This window comes from Nannobrachium achirus (assembly GCF_963921795.1).
Source record: "Nannobrachium achirus genome assembly, chromosome: 3".
Taxonomy (NCBI): Eukaryota; Metazoa; Chordata; class Actinopteri; order Myctophiformes; family Myctophidae; genus Nannobrachium; species Nannobrachium achirus.
This window is the reverse complement of record NC_137812.1, coordinates 50,129,125-50,145,096: the sequence shown is the minus strand read 5'-3', so window position 1 is coordinate 50,145,096 and position 15,972 is coordinate 50,129,125. Positions and strand designations below refer to the sequence as shown.

The window sequence follows — 15,972 nt, the reverse complement described above, 5'->3', positions numbered from 1 at the left end:
CACTTGCTTAATCTAAATACGCGTGGAATTGATTAATATGGCTGGTGCATGTCTACCAGGACTTTTTTGTTTTAACTTGTAAAAGTTGAATAGGCCTGAAGGTAATGCAACACTTCAGGCAGGTCCCCGTCAGACGATGTGCTCATGTTTAGAGAGTGTTAAGTGAGAATTGATTCCAACCATATTTGCAGTGCCAACAAGAATTTGGAGCATAAACTTGCTGGTGTAGTTAATAAGGAAAGGTACAAATTGCTTGGAGAGGCAGTGACACTGCTTAGATTTCAAACTGCGTCAACAGCATCTCTCACTGACCAGAACCAAGAAAGAATTTAGATTGAGATGCCATTTCATGTGACATCACTTCTTCTGCTTACTGTTCCTCTCTTTGCTTTCATGGAACTGCCTCGACAATCCCACCTTTGTATGCAAAATGTCAGTGCGTGTCAACCGCAGGCACTAAGCAATGAGAAACAAATATATCCAATATGCACTATAATCCGTAGATAGAAGAATGAACTTAAGAGTAAGAACATGCAATGAACAAATGAGCATTTTAAATAGCTGAGCAGAGTGATTGGCCAAATAAAAGACGCGCTGTGATAGGCGGGGAAAAAAGACGTGCTGTGATTGGCCCCCCAAAAAAAGATGCGCTGTGATTTGCAGAAAAAAAGCAAATGATGCGCTGTGATTGGCAACAGCAAAAAAGGACACACTGGTTTTGTCCGGAAAAAAACAAAAGACGTGCTGTGATAGGCCAAATAGGCCTACAAGACGGGCTGTGACAGGCCGAAAAAATAAAAATCTAAGGGTCGAGCTTACTGGTCAAAGAGACAGATGAGTTCCCCATGAGTCACGGTACATGTGTAAGCAAGTTGCATGGCTTGTGATATTTGGAATAACCGTCTACGATATTGCAATACGTTTGTATGTGTATGTGTTAGGGGCAGAATAACAATTTTCATAAAACTGCAATATTCATTGGCTCATAAAAGCTTTTCTTCACAGAGAAACTTTTCACCTTTTGGTCCAAGATTCGATAAACATTTCATGCAGACTGATAAAAATGTCCCAGGAGTTGATCCATTTGAACAGTTTTTCATATAATTCAAAATGAAAGGTTAGTGGTCAAAATTCAAAGTGGCAAAGTTGTTTGGCATGAGGAGACGCATATGTGTATAAAGGTTTTATGGCTGTAGGTCAAACAGGGTATGAGCTATACCAGTTCAAAGTTTGCATTTTCAAAGGATTGCTACAGCGCCACCCTTTGGCCAATGGTTGTGAGTTTCGTGTTTTTGCGTATGGCAAAACAGTGGAAGATGAAGAAGAAGAAGAATAAAACTACCTGGCCCCTTAATAATAATAGTTAAGCTAAATATTTAAATGAATTAACCCATTATCTTGCACTGTGGCTCTCTTTTGCCAAACAAATGCAACTTGAGCAAAGCCAGTCTCTCTCCCCCCCCTCTCTCTCTCTCTCTCTCTCTCTCTCTCTCTCTCTCTCTCTCTCTCTCTCTCTCTCTCTCTCTCACACACACACACACACACACACACACACACACACACACACACACACACACACACACACACACAGAGAGAGAGAGAGAGAGAGAGAGAGAGAGAGAGAGAGAGAGAGAGAGAGAGAGAGATAGAGAGAGAGAGAGAGAGAGAGAGAGAGAGAGAGAGTTGTCCTGTGCCTGGATCTTTCAGATGCCATACGGTGACAGGGAGCACTCAACAGCCATAGCCTACCTGATGGAGAGCCTGATGGAGGGGCCAAGCAAGCAGGAACAGATGGGCTGAGGGCGGTGGGGGTACTGTGAATGGGTGGTGGTGGTGGTGGTGGGGGGGGGGGGGGGGGGGGGGGGGAGAAGAGGGGAATGAGAGAGAGAGAGAGCATCAACAGCGAGGGACCACCATCAATGCTACCCACACCAGACCTCACTTACCAGCCCGTCAACCCCACCCACCCACCCAGTCCTCTCCTCCTCCCCCTCCAATTCATTTGCAGTGCATTGATGCTAAACTGTAATGAATCTGCAATTTGCACACACATATGCGTGGTGCCGAACATGGTACTACTTTGGGGTCTGTTTAACCCCCACTGGAAACATTTACAAACAACTGGACCGTGAAAAGACATCCATCTGATGCAGATTAACCCCTTGTTGGCCTCTGGGATATGCACTTGCTATGATGGGATTCAGGAAGGACCAAAAAAAGATGAAGAAAATGATCCTGATTCTAAGATGTAAATGCTTACAACCCTGTGTGTGTGATAGACAACATGAAAAAAAGTCAAAGCCGCACTATGTAACTTTCCTCAGATTGGACCCCGGTTTCCTGCACAGGTGCTGACTTGTTTTACCGTTGAGCTAATAAAGCCTGCCTGCTGGCTCAGGGGATAAATACAAAATTGACCATCAGGTCAAAATTCATGTCAGATCCTGTGTCTAGGTGAGACATGAACTTTGACACAATCTAGGAATATGTAGAATAGCAGGGAGACAAAATTCAACAACCCCAATTGAATAAGTTATATTGTACTAGTAAGACGCCTCAGGGCGACATGCGACTAAGCGCGAGGTCGCGCCAATTCTTGGCCATCTGGCAAGTGATGTATATCGGACCAGTTACCCATATATGGAGACCCCTGGTACCCATATATGGAGATCCATGTACTGTATATGGAGATATGCTTTGAGAGCCCAAACATGCTTAGTTATTCGTTATGTGAAAGTCCTATGATGTCTATGACATCTGACATCATACCCTTTTATGCCCATACATGGAGATCCCTGTCTGTAGAACCAGCCACACAGCCTTCGCCATATATGGATTCTGTTAGTGTGGTATGTGGTCGATGTGGCCTCCATATGGGCATTCCCATATGAAGTCCTGATAGATATGGGCTTAATATTGATGACATCAGGGAACTCCATATATGGGCATTCAAGGGATTCTGTTAGTGTGACATCACAGTGAAGCCAGAGCGTGATGTCAGAGCGGCAAACCCATTCTGTTAGAGTGGTTCCCCGGACATCACAGTGACATCAGAGCATGATGTCAGAGCGACAAACCCATAGAACCACAGTGTCAGGCGTTAAACAGAGATACCGGTACATACATACATACATACAGTACAGTACAGTACATACTGTACATACGGACAAGCTGTGACCATTCACATACTATTTGCGACCTATGGTCGCAATTAACATACTCTACCATACAGAATGCACGGTGCTGCTTGAAATCAAAGCAGCTCATGTTTGTATGTTTGTCACCTTTTTGCTGACGTATTCCTTGATCTTGTTTGTGAACATTGTCAAAGTCAACTAGAAACATAGATGGATGCAAATATAACATAACGTCGCAGGCAATAATGCATCAGTCCCTTGCATCTGCATTACAATGCGAAAACGAAAAGACACACATCTTGAAGGGAAGGTGAGGGAAGGTGAGAGATCTGAGAGTCTTTGAAAGGTTAGAAGGGCAGGTCATGTGGCCCCATGCATGTGTCAGAAGATACCCTAAAAAGGTCCTTGTTTGGAAATATCCTCAGGGGCATCTCTGAAGCAAAGCACTGATCAGCTTCCTGTAAGGACTCGGAGCGATGCAATCCAATGCCACTGCGCTCCATTTCCTACCCTGGAGCTGTGTCAGTGTTTGTGTACGTGCATGAACCTGTGTGTGTGTGGGGTGTGGGTTGGGGGGGGGGGGCGGGGGTGCTTGCCCGTGAACATGCAAGTGCACAGACATCAGGCATTGAGTGTCACATAAACAGTTGCAGGGCAAGGCCGCTTTCTGGGTTTGTGCAACTGAGCCGCTGCACATCTCGTGCCACCAGGCGAGGGATCTCTGGGTGGCTTCATTTACTCATGCCCTGTGTATACTTTAGCCAAACAGGGCCTAAGGACACTCTGGGGTGGTACAGACGGAGAGAGCAGCCTCATCCATGCTCCGTCGTAAGACGGTGTCTTGGGCTGAAAATTGACGATCTACAAGCTCAGAACGGGTCACATCCACAGTGTTATGAGCTTGTAGATCAGCTATTTTCTGTTGATTTGCTGCGCACAGCAGCACTATCGTACAATGAAGTATAAATCATGCTAGAGCAGACGGGAGGGAGGAGGAAACTAAAGGCGAGGTAGTGTGGTCTGATGGTTGAAGCCAGTGATTTAGAGGCTGTTGATGTCGGGCAGACAGCCCGGGCCAAGCCACTGACTCACTTGTGCTGTGGATATGACTCTGAGTAAGTCACCGCACTTCAAAAAGCATACGCGTGTGTTCAGATCCATTCAAGTGGAGATCCAGAGACACACACATGCACGTACGTACCCAATGCACACGCATACACGACTGAAGATGGAAATTGCTACTGGATCAGATTTTTTTCTTCTCTATTTTAAATCATCTCTTTCTCTTTTGCTCTCTCACTCACACACAGTCTCACACACACACACGTGTGCAAGCAAACGCGTAGACTCGTGCACAGACACAGACACAGACACGCACACGTACACGCACACGACACGTACATGTACACGTACACGTACACGTACACGTACACGTACACCGTACACCGTACACCGTACACGCACAAGGACACGCACACACACACACACACAGACACACACACACACACACACACACACACACACACACACACACACACACACACACACACACACTCGCTCGCTCTTTTCCTCCAAAGCTTTCATAAACAGATGGCAGTGCCTCATTAAGCTGTTGTCAGGACAATTAATGACATCGTGAACACTTTCCAAGCTCTGTGTGTCTTTGGGTCTTACTGCTGCCAAAGCCAAGGCCATTAAACAAGGTGTGAGAGTCGCACACAACGGCGCTGTGTTTGGCGCTCTGTGTGAGCTGTGTGTGACTGCTGTGTGGAAGTTGAGGGATGGACAAGATGAAAGAAAGCCCACAAATGGTGGAATGGCTGTGAACAGCAACATGACATTAATGGCTTCATGTAAGTCAGAGGTGCAGCAGCGGTGACTTCATAGAAATGGCATACTGTCCTGTAAGAGCAACTGTGCTGCTGCTGGTAGGTGCAGATGGATGTTATATGCACTGTATAATCCAATTAAAGCAGGACTAATGACATGCTGGCTACAGTATGAATACAATAAAATGTATGGGATATGGAATATGGATAACATGGCATTGGATACATTTACAGTACATAATATGTAGTATGTATGGAACAAATACTACACTGGGGGTACTGTAACCCCATGATTTAATTGTTATATATAGACATTAGACAGTGGTATCAGTGTATCAAAGTAGCCCAAATGTGTGCTGTGAGGAATCCAATATCCTTGGCCAAGGAGGGGTCACTGAATTTCTATTGCTATTTATTTGAGGATGATAGACTGTTTTCAGAAAGCCATAGGGGAGACAGTAAAGATAAGGCACAGGAGGAATGCACTGTCAGGATTTGATCCCATGCCAGCTACGTGTACAATACATGCAGGTATATGTGGGCAGAATGGGCACATGCCCCATTGGTTTCTCAACCCTCCCAGATGCATTGCAATTCTACAGCAGAGGAAGTGTCCTGGTGCTTGCTTCTGATTTGTGACAGTGGGCTGTCTTGTACTAAATAGGGTTCACTGGTCCTATATTGCATGTAATATGTGGCACCAAAAACACACGCCCTTCTCTAAATGACTCAAGTTTAAGTCAAGCGACAATGTTGCCAGAGATGAACACACACCGACACCACTATTTACTGCTATTTACAGTAACATGGATTCTGTTCACATGTTGCACGTGTTTCTCATTCTCTTTATGTAGTTCACACTGCAGGATAACCATGTGCTCTATGGCATGATGACTCAAAGGCCCAATTTACTCAAACAGATGAACCCTGGCGGACCCACAGCTAAGCGCTGGCCTCCAACGACAGCCACTCAGAGACAGCTTTAGGTGGGGGAATGAACTGTGAGGTGTGAGGTGGTGGTTTGTGTCTGCCTGGGAGTAGGGGGAAAAAACCTTTGGGCAGTGTAAATGGAGTGCTGCCATCAAGCCTATGTTCCTGATTAGAACCCTGCGCTGCAAAGCAAACAACTGAGCGACGGAATAAGGAGAGACAAAATGAGAATAAACCATCAGGCTTTTGCTGCCTTGGCTCACAAAAACATTGGAGGCCGCAGTGGACCGAGCTGCTTTCAGAACTCAAGACTTATGTTGTTGATCCATGTGTGGTCACACGCAAAACCTAACCATACTCCTCTGGGATCTACGCTATCCCTCCTCAGGGGTCAGACACCGAGAGCACTAGAATTCCCCAACTGACCCTGCAGAATTAAAAATAGGGACAAAGCAGGTGGTATTTTCTACGGTGAATTATTGTCCTCATTTCTTGGTCATATTTGTTGTTTAAAACATTTCTTATGGTGAATGTGCAATAAATAAATAAATCATTATCAACACTGTTAAATCTATTTTCAGATTCAGACGCACTTTATTGGTTTTCACAAATGCAATGAGTTTGACTTTGCAGGTTGTTTTCATTCAATGCCCTTGCAAAAGTACAAATTATGTAAAACAGCACAAAGATCTTTTACTTAAGAATGAGAAAGAAGATGGAAATTTAAAATATTTACATGCATAGTCCGGACTAGCAGGAACACCAGACTGTTACATCTGCGTGTAAAATACAGGAGCCAAATGAGTTTGATTAATTTCCTGAAGGGGTCATGCAAGCTCCCTCAGCCCTATGTTCCCTCAGCCCTATGTTCCCTCAGCCCTATGTTCCCTCAGCCCTATGTTCCCTCACTCCCTAACAATTTATTATACCCTATGTTCCCTCAACCCTATGTTTCCCCCAGCCCTATGTTCCCTCAATTCCAAAATAGACCCTATGTTCCCTCAGCCCTATGTTCCCTCAACCCAAAAATAGACCCTATGTTCCCTCAGCCCTATGTTCCCTCAGCCCAAAATAGACAGTGCCATGGCATTGGTCCGACATCTCATTGTTCCGATGTCCCATTAATGGCGTCTTACTGGGCAAGGTCACGCCATCTGTCTTGGCCACCAGTCTTGGCCATATGGATTCTGTTGGTGTGGTTCCCCTAACAGGGCATCATCTGGGAATACCCATATGTGAACTTTTAATTTATGTTATCCTTTATTAATATATATCGGACCAGTTACCTATATATGGAGATCCCTTTTAACCATGCATTCACAGATATGGCCTTAATAATGAGGACATCAGGGATCTCCATATATGGGCATATAAAGAGTTAGCATTCTTCAGGTTAACATTCACCAGGTTAGCATTCACCAGCATCGGCAGGTCAGCATTCACAAGGTTAGCATTCGCCAGCATTCAAAAGGTTAGCATTCACCAGTGTCGGCAGGTCCGCATTCACGCGTTAGCATACACCAGCGTTGGCAGGTCAGCATTCACCAGGTTAGCATTCAACAGCGTCGGCAGGTTAGCATTCACCAGGTTAGCATTCACCAGCATCGGACGAATGGGGCGTCAGAACAATGAGACGTCGGAAACAATGCCATGGGGGACTGAGATTTTTGGTCTGAGGGAACATAGGGCTGAGGGAACATAGGGTCCTATTTTGGGATGAGGGAACATAGGGCTGAGGGAACATAGGGCTGAGGGAACATAAGGCTGAGGGAACATAGGGTTGAGGGAACATAAGGCTGAGGGAACATAAGGCTGAGGGAACATAGGGCTGAGGGAGCTTGAGCATGGACCCTTTTCTGAAGACTTCAATAATGTAAATGGAAGTTGAAACACATCATATTAAAGGCATTATTCTAGTACACAAACCTGAAGTATGGAAAACACTTCACATTACAAGTGGCATTATTGCGACGAAGGTCGCAGTTTACTATGAGAAACGTCACAGCTTGTCCGTGTCCGTCTGTGTAGACCTGTAGGGAACCACTCTAACAGAATGGGTTTGCCGCTCTGACATCACGCTCTGGCTTCACTGTGACGTCACACTAACGGAATCCTTTTTATGCCCATATATGGAGGTCCCTGATGTCATCAATATTAATGATGCCCTATTAGAGAGATCCCTGTGATGCCAGGGGTAACAAATTCCTTTTATGCCCATATATGGAGATATGGAGATCCCTGTGATGCCAGGGGAACAAATCCCTTTCATGCCCAAATATGGAGATCCCTGATGTCCACATCCCTGATGCCCACATCCCTGATGTCCACATCACTGTGTCGCAACCTTGCCCTATCATATAGTACTGGAGGTTCGCACACAGATATGGGCTGTCTTCCTCCATATATGGGCATTCCCATATGAAGTCCTGTTAGATGTGGGCTTAATATTGATGACATCAGGGATCTCCATATATGGGCATAAAAGGGATTCTGTTAGAATGGTTCCCATGACATCACAACAACCAATCCCTTTAATGCCCATGGAGATCCCTATCTGAACCAGCCACACAGATATGGGCCATGTCCTGGCCATCTGGCCGGTGATGTTTATCAATGACATCAGGGATCTTCAGATACAGTATGTGCATAAAAGGGATTCAGGGGAATACCCATACAGTATATGGACTTTTACATAGGGAACCACAGCATCAGGCGTGACCTTCAGAGATACACGGATACGGGAACAAGTTGTGCCGGTTTTCATAGTAAACTTGCGATCTATGGTCGCAATGAACCTGTTCATTAACAAAGGGGAAATATTGTACACAGCTTGCAAGGGTGGATGTATAGTCACTAGAGGAGGCTATGTGTGCATGTATGCATTCAGGTAAATATACTCACTCAAGTGTGTGTGTGTGTGTGTGTGTGTGTGTGTGTGTGTGTGTATGTGTGTGTGTGTGTGTGTGTGTGTGCGTGTGCGTGTGCGTGTGTGTGTCTGCGTGTGTGTCTGTGTGCGTGTGAGCGCGCGCGAGTGTGTGCATACATGTGTGAATGCTTTTTTGCAGTGGTTATGAAACCCAGGGATCCTTGAAGGAGTTCCAGGGGGTCCCCAGCCAAATTAGTATAGCATCAAAATCTGTTTAACTATTTATATATTATTTTGTTTCTTTGAAAATAACCAATACAAGCTCACAGCGTGTTACAATGCGAAGTGTTGTCATCGACTATTTTTTGGCCTCTGGCCCTATAGGGCCCCTGGCATCTTTTCAGATGGGTGTCCATATAGCCTATCAATATCAATTTTGGGGGTCCTTGCCATGAAAATGTTTGAGGACCAGTGCTTTTGTGCATGTCCATGGCATGTGTACAGTACATGTGTGTTATGTGTGCATGAGTTTCTTCATACAGAAACCATGCCTGTGCCTCTTAAGGGACTGTGTGTTAACTCAGGACTGTGGTGTGTCTCACTGTGATTCCCTCTAATGGTCTATCTCTCCCAGCAGATGTATGCATGCTCCTCTGGGCTCCACAGCTGCATCCCACATGTTCTCATACTGTTCAACAACACAGCCATACTGCTCCTTTACGCTGCCCCATCTACATCAATGCTTTTCCAACGTTTTGTACCCACACCAATGGGCAAGTCAAAATCTCAAGAACTATAAGCCCACTATGTGTTGCAAACTCGCAATGCAATGCATCTTTTGTGAGAATTCTTTTTAATAATACAGTTATAAATAAAAGTATTGAGTGGTTGAACTTGAAATATATATTTCTTTAGGGTAAAGAATGTGACTGTATTGGGAAGAGAGTGCACATAAAGTCCTGATATAATATAGTAAATATAAAAAAGAAATTCATGACTTTTTGGATAGATGTGTAACAATAATGTGTCACTAGACACACCTGGTCTCCCTGCACATGGTTTGGTAAGCACTCATCTAGATCTATAGCTGGCTGGCTGGTCCAATAGTCCATGGAGGACAGCAAATTCCTCTTCCTCCACCTGGTTCTCTCCAGCGCCCAGTCTCGGCTTGTCCTTGCACATTCAAGTGCCACAAGTAGCCGGTCGGCTACTATACTTGGGCCTGAAATATCTCCGGATGGGGGCAATGTAAAGAATGTAGTTGGGGAGTGTGGGTGGTGGTGGTGGTAGTGGAGGGGGGGTTTTGAGGAGGTCAGATCTGGCAGGGGTCCTGCCTCGGCTTCATAGCACACTCAGAGCCATTTTCATAATTGCCCACAATCAAATGAACCCCCTCCTGGATTCCACACGCTCCAGATTCCTCCAGATAAGCCGAGCTGGGAGCTCTGGTGAGCGCCGGACAGACCCCCAAGTAAGAACAGGTGCGGCTAATGTAGTAACTGTTTTCAGATCCTCTGTCGATCCAGGGGGGGGGGGGGGGGGGGATGTTGTTTCTTTTGTAATTGCCACGATTGGACATTCCCTTTCGGATCGCTATCGTGTACTTTTTCCCCCCCTCTCTCTCTCTTCTGAAGAGTGGGGAATGAGGGAGGAATTTGTCCCACATTTGGCTCTTTGGGTCTTATCACAGACAGCTTAGTTGAATCAGAATGTCTCAGAAGTCAACGTAGGGGGTAGCAAAGTGCTCAGCTTGTGGTCACTATTTGAGTGGGTTTAAGCTTTCTTTCTTTCTTTCTGTCTTTCTTTCTTTCTTTCTTTCTTTCTTTCTTTCTTCCTTTCTTTTTTTCAGAATATATAGTGCTCGTTTATAGTAAATTCTACATTTACAGTGAAAATATCTATATATCTTCCTGATATATAGCCTAGAATGAGTAATAGTCAACTTTTCAAATATGAAACAAAAGAAATTAGAATATTATTTTATATAATATATGACATTATGTCTCTTTATATTGAATAAGTCAACTGCAGAAGTATCACTTTGTATCTTGACTGCTGACTTTTGAAGAATTCGGAAAAGCTATATTTGTGTCAGCGTAGACAATTTTTGAAATAATGACCATTTTCCATTCTTAGGTTTGCCATGGGGTCCTTAAACATATGTGCATGGGAGAAAAGTCAGTGGTCAATTACTGTATGTAAACAGCGAGGATGTGAGGTTTTCATAATTTCCGATGCACATCAAAATGTGTACACAGCAGATTCAGAGTCAAATGTACCATGATTAACATCATAGAATCATCTGTTACCTAAAAGAGAAATTAGACGTTTGCCCGAGACCCAAACATAGTGAAAATAGCTCACAACGTGTCGTCGCGTTGTGAGCTTGTAGATCAGCTATTTTCACTATAAACATATATTTTCCAATTCATGGATTTTTTTTATTATATTTATTCATGAAAAAGGACCCATAAAAATATGTCTGTGGCGTAACCCACAAATATAGGACCGTCCCAAGTTCCAAGTAACCCAGTGTTTGGGGAAACAGTGCTCTATAGACTCTAGACTAGAGATAAACAACAAAGATTCACTTTCACATTCTTCTTAGAAGTTAGTACACTCTGACATCAACAGGTTTGATTCCGTAGGGGAGGAGGACACTGCTCTGACAGGTAGAAGCGCCCCCCAACCCCCGACGCGTGCGCGACTGACTGGCCGGGATACATGCGCGCACTCGCGGTGACTCTTACGTCACCGTGCTCGCTCCTCTTCTCGCGCGCTGGTTAAAAAGAAGGAGGAAAGAGCACGGGAAAACATGTGAGCGCTCTGAGGACGCACTGAGAGAAAACTTTATGCTTACTTTTTGACCCCAACGCACAAAAAACCCACTGTGCTGGAAACGGAATTTACATTCTAAAAGGGAAGGATCACAGCTCGTTGCAATTCACGGTGTTTTTTTTTGTTTTGTTTTGTTTTTTTGTTTTATTTGTTGGTTTTTATCAAGAGAAATTTCCTGCTGTTTTTATTGTCATTTCAGATTTGTTCCATATATAAGCTGCATTGCCATTATAGCCTAATTTATTTTAAAGAACATTCTAAACAGCAAACCGATTTGCCTGCTGTAATTGGTTTTACATAGCCCTTATAAAAGAAATACACAGCCTTTTGCCATTTTGTTATAATTAACGTGCGGGATAATAGCCTAATAAAACAGAGCATTTCAGGCATTTAGCCTACAAACTACTTTGAATTGGACCGCTCTGCCTGCTGGTTCGAACTTTTTTTTTTTTTTTTTTTTTTCCTCCTTTTCTTTTTTATCGTACTTCTTCCCCCGCTATGAAGCATCTGCAGTTCGTGCTCGTCCTGGCCATCGCGGTCAACGTGTGGGAGTGCGGCGACGCGAAGTTCGGCGAGAGGGGAGAGATGCTCAGCCCGAGACGGCGGAGATGTTACGACGGCAGCGTGCCGAGGAGGCTGAAGAAGCGAGACAGAAAGCTGTCAGTGGACAGCGGCAGCAGCAGCGGCGGAGGCGGCGGCGGCAGCAGCACCAGCGGCGGGGAGGTCTGTCACAGGCTCTATCCCCGCGTGTCCTGCTGTCCCACCAGGAAAGCCGCAGCGTATCAGATCCTCCACCGGCGGGACGCCAGGGTACGTTCTGCACGCCGCATTCCTTCATTCGAAAACAACCATTTTCACTAGGGGTGGGAATGTGGGATGAGATTTGATACGAATACGATCTCGATAGCATACCCAGGGTGCCAATTCGATTTATATTGCGATTCTTAATTATATCTTAAATATATTATATTTTTATTTAAACAATTATAAACACTTTACCCATGACAACAAGAATGCAGCCAGATAACGTCAGTCAGTCTTTCCGACATGAAATAATACAAATAAATAGCCAACCTAAAATCGCGATATATCACAAAACTATTTTTGCCCACCCTACTTTTCACATCAAGGTCCATTATTGGGCATTTCAGCCATTTGATGACATTTAGCCTCTCGGAACCAAAACTTAAGAATGTGTTGGGTACGGTAGCCTAAGATTTTGGCCACTAGGCAGTGGTTGGTAGCCTACCACAGGAAAGATAACAGGTCAATCAAAATAACAATTCTTCTACATTCTCTAATTGTGTAGACCTCGTAAATTAAGCTAGCATAATGCAGGTGTTTAACAATAATTGAACTCTCATTTTATGCTCCCAAGAGTTAAAGATCTAGGCTACTGCCGGACGGTCCAAACACTCATTTAGCTGGGGACCACCTGGAACCCCCTCAAGGGCCACTTTTGGTCCCCGGACCACTGGTTGAGAAGTTGAGAACCACTGTTCAAAAAAAGAATAATAAATAAATAAAGGTCGGGGAATTGCCTTCAACTGCCAAACTGCCTTTGGGGAGCCGTAGGCTATATTTACAACCTTCGTTTTATGTCATAGGCTACCGACGCGCTGTTGACAGCTGAATGTGCCCTTATTGTGGTGTAATGTTGGGGGGATGGTTTGGGAAGGGGAATTAAAAGCTCGCTGATTTACCTATAATAACTGTCTCAGCAAGCGCTCCCCCATCTATCTTGTTGTCGACGCACGGACGCAGGCTTGTTTTTTCCGCTGGCTGTTGTGTTGTTTGGCTGCCCAACATTATGTTCCCAGAATCAATTTGAACGCGCGTTGTTTTGTTTTTACAATTAAGGAGAGCGTGGTTGCTAGAGACGCCAGCCTGTAACGTGTCCCTTCAGTGTTACCATGGTTATCGCCGGTCTGTTTGACACTGGGTAGAGCGACGTTAACAGTCTTATAGTTGTTTTATAATCTAAAACAGCGCATTTCTCCGACAGTTCTTGTTGTCGTTTGCCTGAAGCATTTTTCTTTAGTTCTTTTTTTACTCCGAGGTGTAATAATGGTTTAGTTTATTCCATTCATGGCACGTGTCACGCTGCTCCGTCGCCTGTTAGCCTACATGTGGACCGCAGTAGGCAAGACATAGTCTAAATAGCATACCTCCAATGTTACATGCCTAGATTTATAATATTATGTTATAATATCAGCGCTGTGTGTGTGTGTGTGTGTGTGTGTGTGTGTGTGTGCGCGCGCGCGTGCGTGCGTGCGTGCGTGCGCGCGTGCGTGCGTGAGGTCATATGTGTGTGAGAGAGAAACTTCATTATGTTCAGGGGCCACAGCAGAATCTGTTGGGATCTTACCGGACTATTCTCATGTAAACCACTCTTCGAATCATTCAGTGGCTGGGTGGTATCTCACTTTGTGTTGTGACAAAAAGCCATATTGCATCATTTAATTTGCTCAAGTCATGCAAATAGGAAGGGTAAAACTGAATGGGCCAGAGTCGACTTCTCCTCCTCCCCACTACACTGCCCACACACGGAGCCCTTTTTGCTTATAGCAAAAGAATAACAACAACACCATTGTGTTTGTTAGTTTCGCTTAATGGCTGAAGCCGGAGAACATCACTCTCCCCCAGTCATCGGCCCTGTCCAAGTGTTAATGCCTTTGAGAGGGTGTATGTCCTTTTCTGCACCCCCACCCCTACTGCCAGCCAGCTTACACCTATTCCCAGAGGACAAGTGTTTTGTTAAAGCTTAGTGTTGCCTACATCAGAGCTAAGTCCCAGCCTGGAGTCCCCCCCCCCCCCCCACACACACACACATCGTTTTACCATATCGGCCTTGCGCAGACTCATAATTGAATGGAAAGTCAGTTTTTGTGGTCAAATCTCAGATTGTACATTGATATGTTTGTTCCGGCAAATTGACTGACAAAAGCCATTATGCAGATCCCATCATAGACATAAGTAGGATAACCCTGTAACAGCTCTGCGTATATATGCAGCAATGTATTGGCAATATGATTAACAACTGGCTATGAAGTTGGCTGTGGAAATGGTAACCATCTGTAATTGCATGGAAATATAGGGTAAATGCCAAATTAAGTTTCTCACACTATGGCATGTCTGTCTGATTACCAATGGTGTTTTCATTAACTGACCAGCTTTCCATTACTTAGCATGTCCCCCGGTAAAGGTGTAACAGTCAAGCAGCGTTGTCATTTTCCCCTCTGCTTTTGAGGAACTATTCAGTGAAATTCAAAAAAAAAAGAGAAAAAAAGGCCCACAACAAACAAAGGTCTGCTTGTTCTGGTTTGGATGATGGCATCATTGGAGGCCATCCCAGTAACATATGGGCACAGGGCATGGCTGACAGCACACAAATGGTACTCTCCACAGACCCGGTGCCAGCCCATGGCACACAGAATCAATGGGCAATTTAGAGCACGAGGACAGGCATGTCCACAGCACCTCTACATGGCATGATGAGTATAGGGGGTGGGGAGGCAGACAGACAGACAGAGGGACACACGGACAGGGGGACAGGGTTGTAACCAACATGAAGCCTGCATGGCATTCAAGGAAAATCTCAACCCCGTCCCTTAGTACAAAAAAATTATAATATACTGTATTTCAATTCTATAGATCCATTCAAACAGTGAGAGATTGTGTCAACATTACAGGCACTAAAGAATAAAGATCTTGTACTGGTTGTAGTTATAATGAACCAATAACCACTATTTGCATCATTATAGCTGCCCGCTGTGAAAAGAGAATATTATTGTAGCCAGGGGTACACATTTTGGATATCAATCTAGATGTTTTATACTTGACTTGTCAGAAGATGTGCCACCTGTTGGGCAACACAAGGCGCTGTATGAAACTAAATGGAGCCTACTCACACTTTCCCTCTGTTTGACAGTCAGAACGGCGGTGGGAGGGAAGTGTAAGGTGTCCATATGTTGGGCTTGGATCTGCTGGTCTAATTGACTTCGACAGACTGCTAATTTGTTGATACCAGTGCAGGAATGATGTGCCTGTCTATCTCTAAATTGGTGTTTACACATGGACCTCACACAGAGAAAAGCACTACCAGCCCGCCCTGCTGCCTGACTGCCCAACCAGGCAGCAACACTCTGGAACCAAGACAAGATTACATTGTGTTTTATTACAGCTAATTTGCTATGTAAATAATCTGGCTAATTTCTCTGGGATTAATCCTTTGCTTACTTTTGCTTGGTGACCCTAAATAACATCTTGAAGCCCTCCGTTTGGCTTCATCCATTCAAGGTCCCCAAGACCAAGTCTGTCAGTCTGGCAGACATTAGAGTTGTAAATTTGTTTGAACTGTTTGTGAACCTAG

The 15,972-nt window shown here is 44.6% G+C and overlaps 1 protein-coding gene across 1 annotated transcript in view; it reads left to right on the top strand.

Annotated features, from left to right (window-relative positions):
- The first annotated feature begins 11,609 nt into the window (after positions 1 to 11,609).
- Positions 11,610 to 15,972, top strand: part of hhip (hedgehog interacting protein) — a 55,615-nt gene continuing 51,252 nt past the window's right edge. The window contains exon 1 of the mRNA XM_080721646.1: positions 11,610 to 12,410. Coding sequence (XP_080577772.1) covers positions 12,099 to 12,410 — 312 coding nt within the window. The 5' untranslated portion in view covers positions 11,610 to 12,098. The remainder of the gene's footprint in view (positions 12,411 to 15,972) is intronic.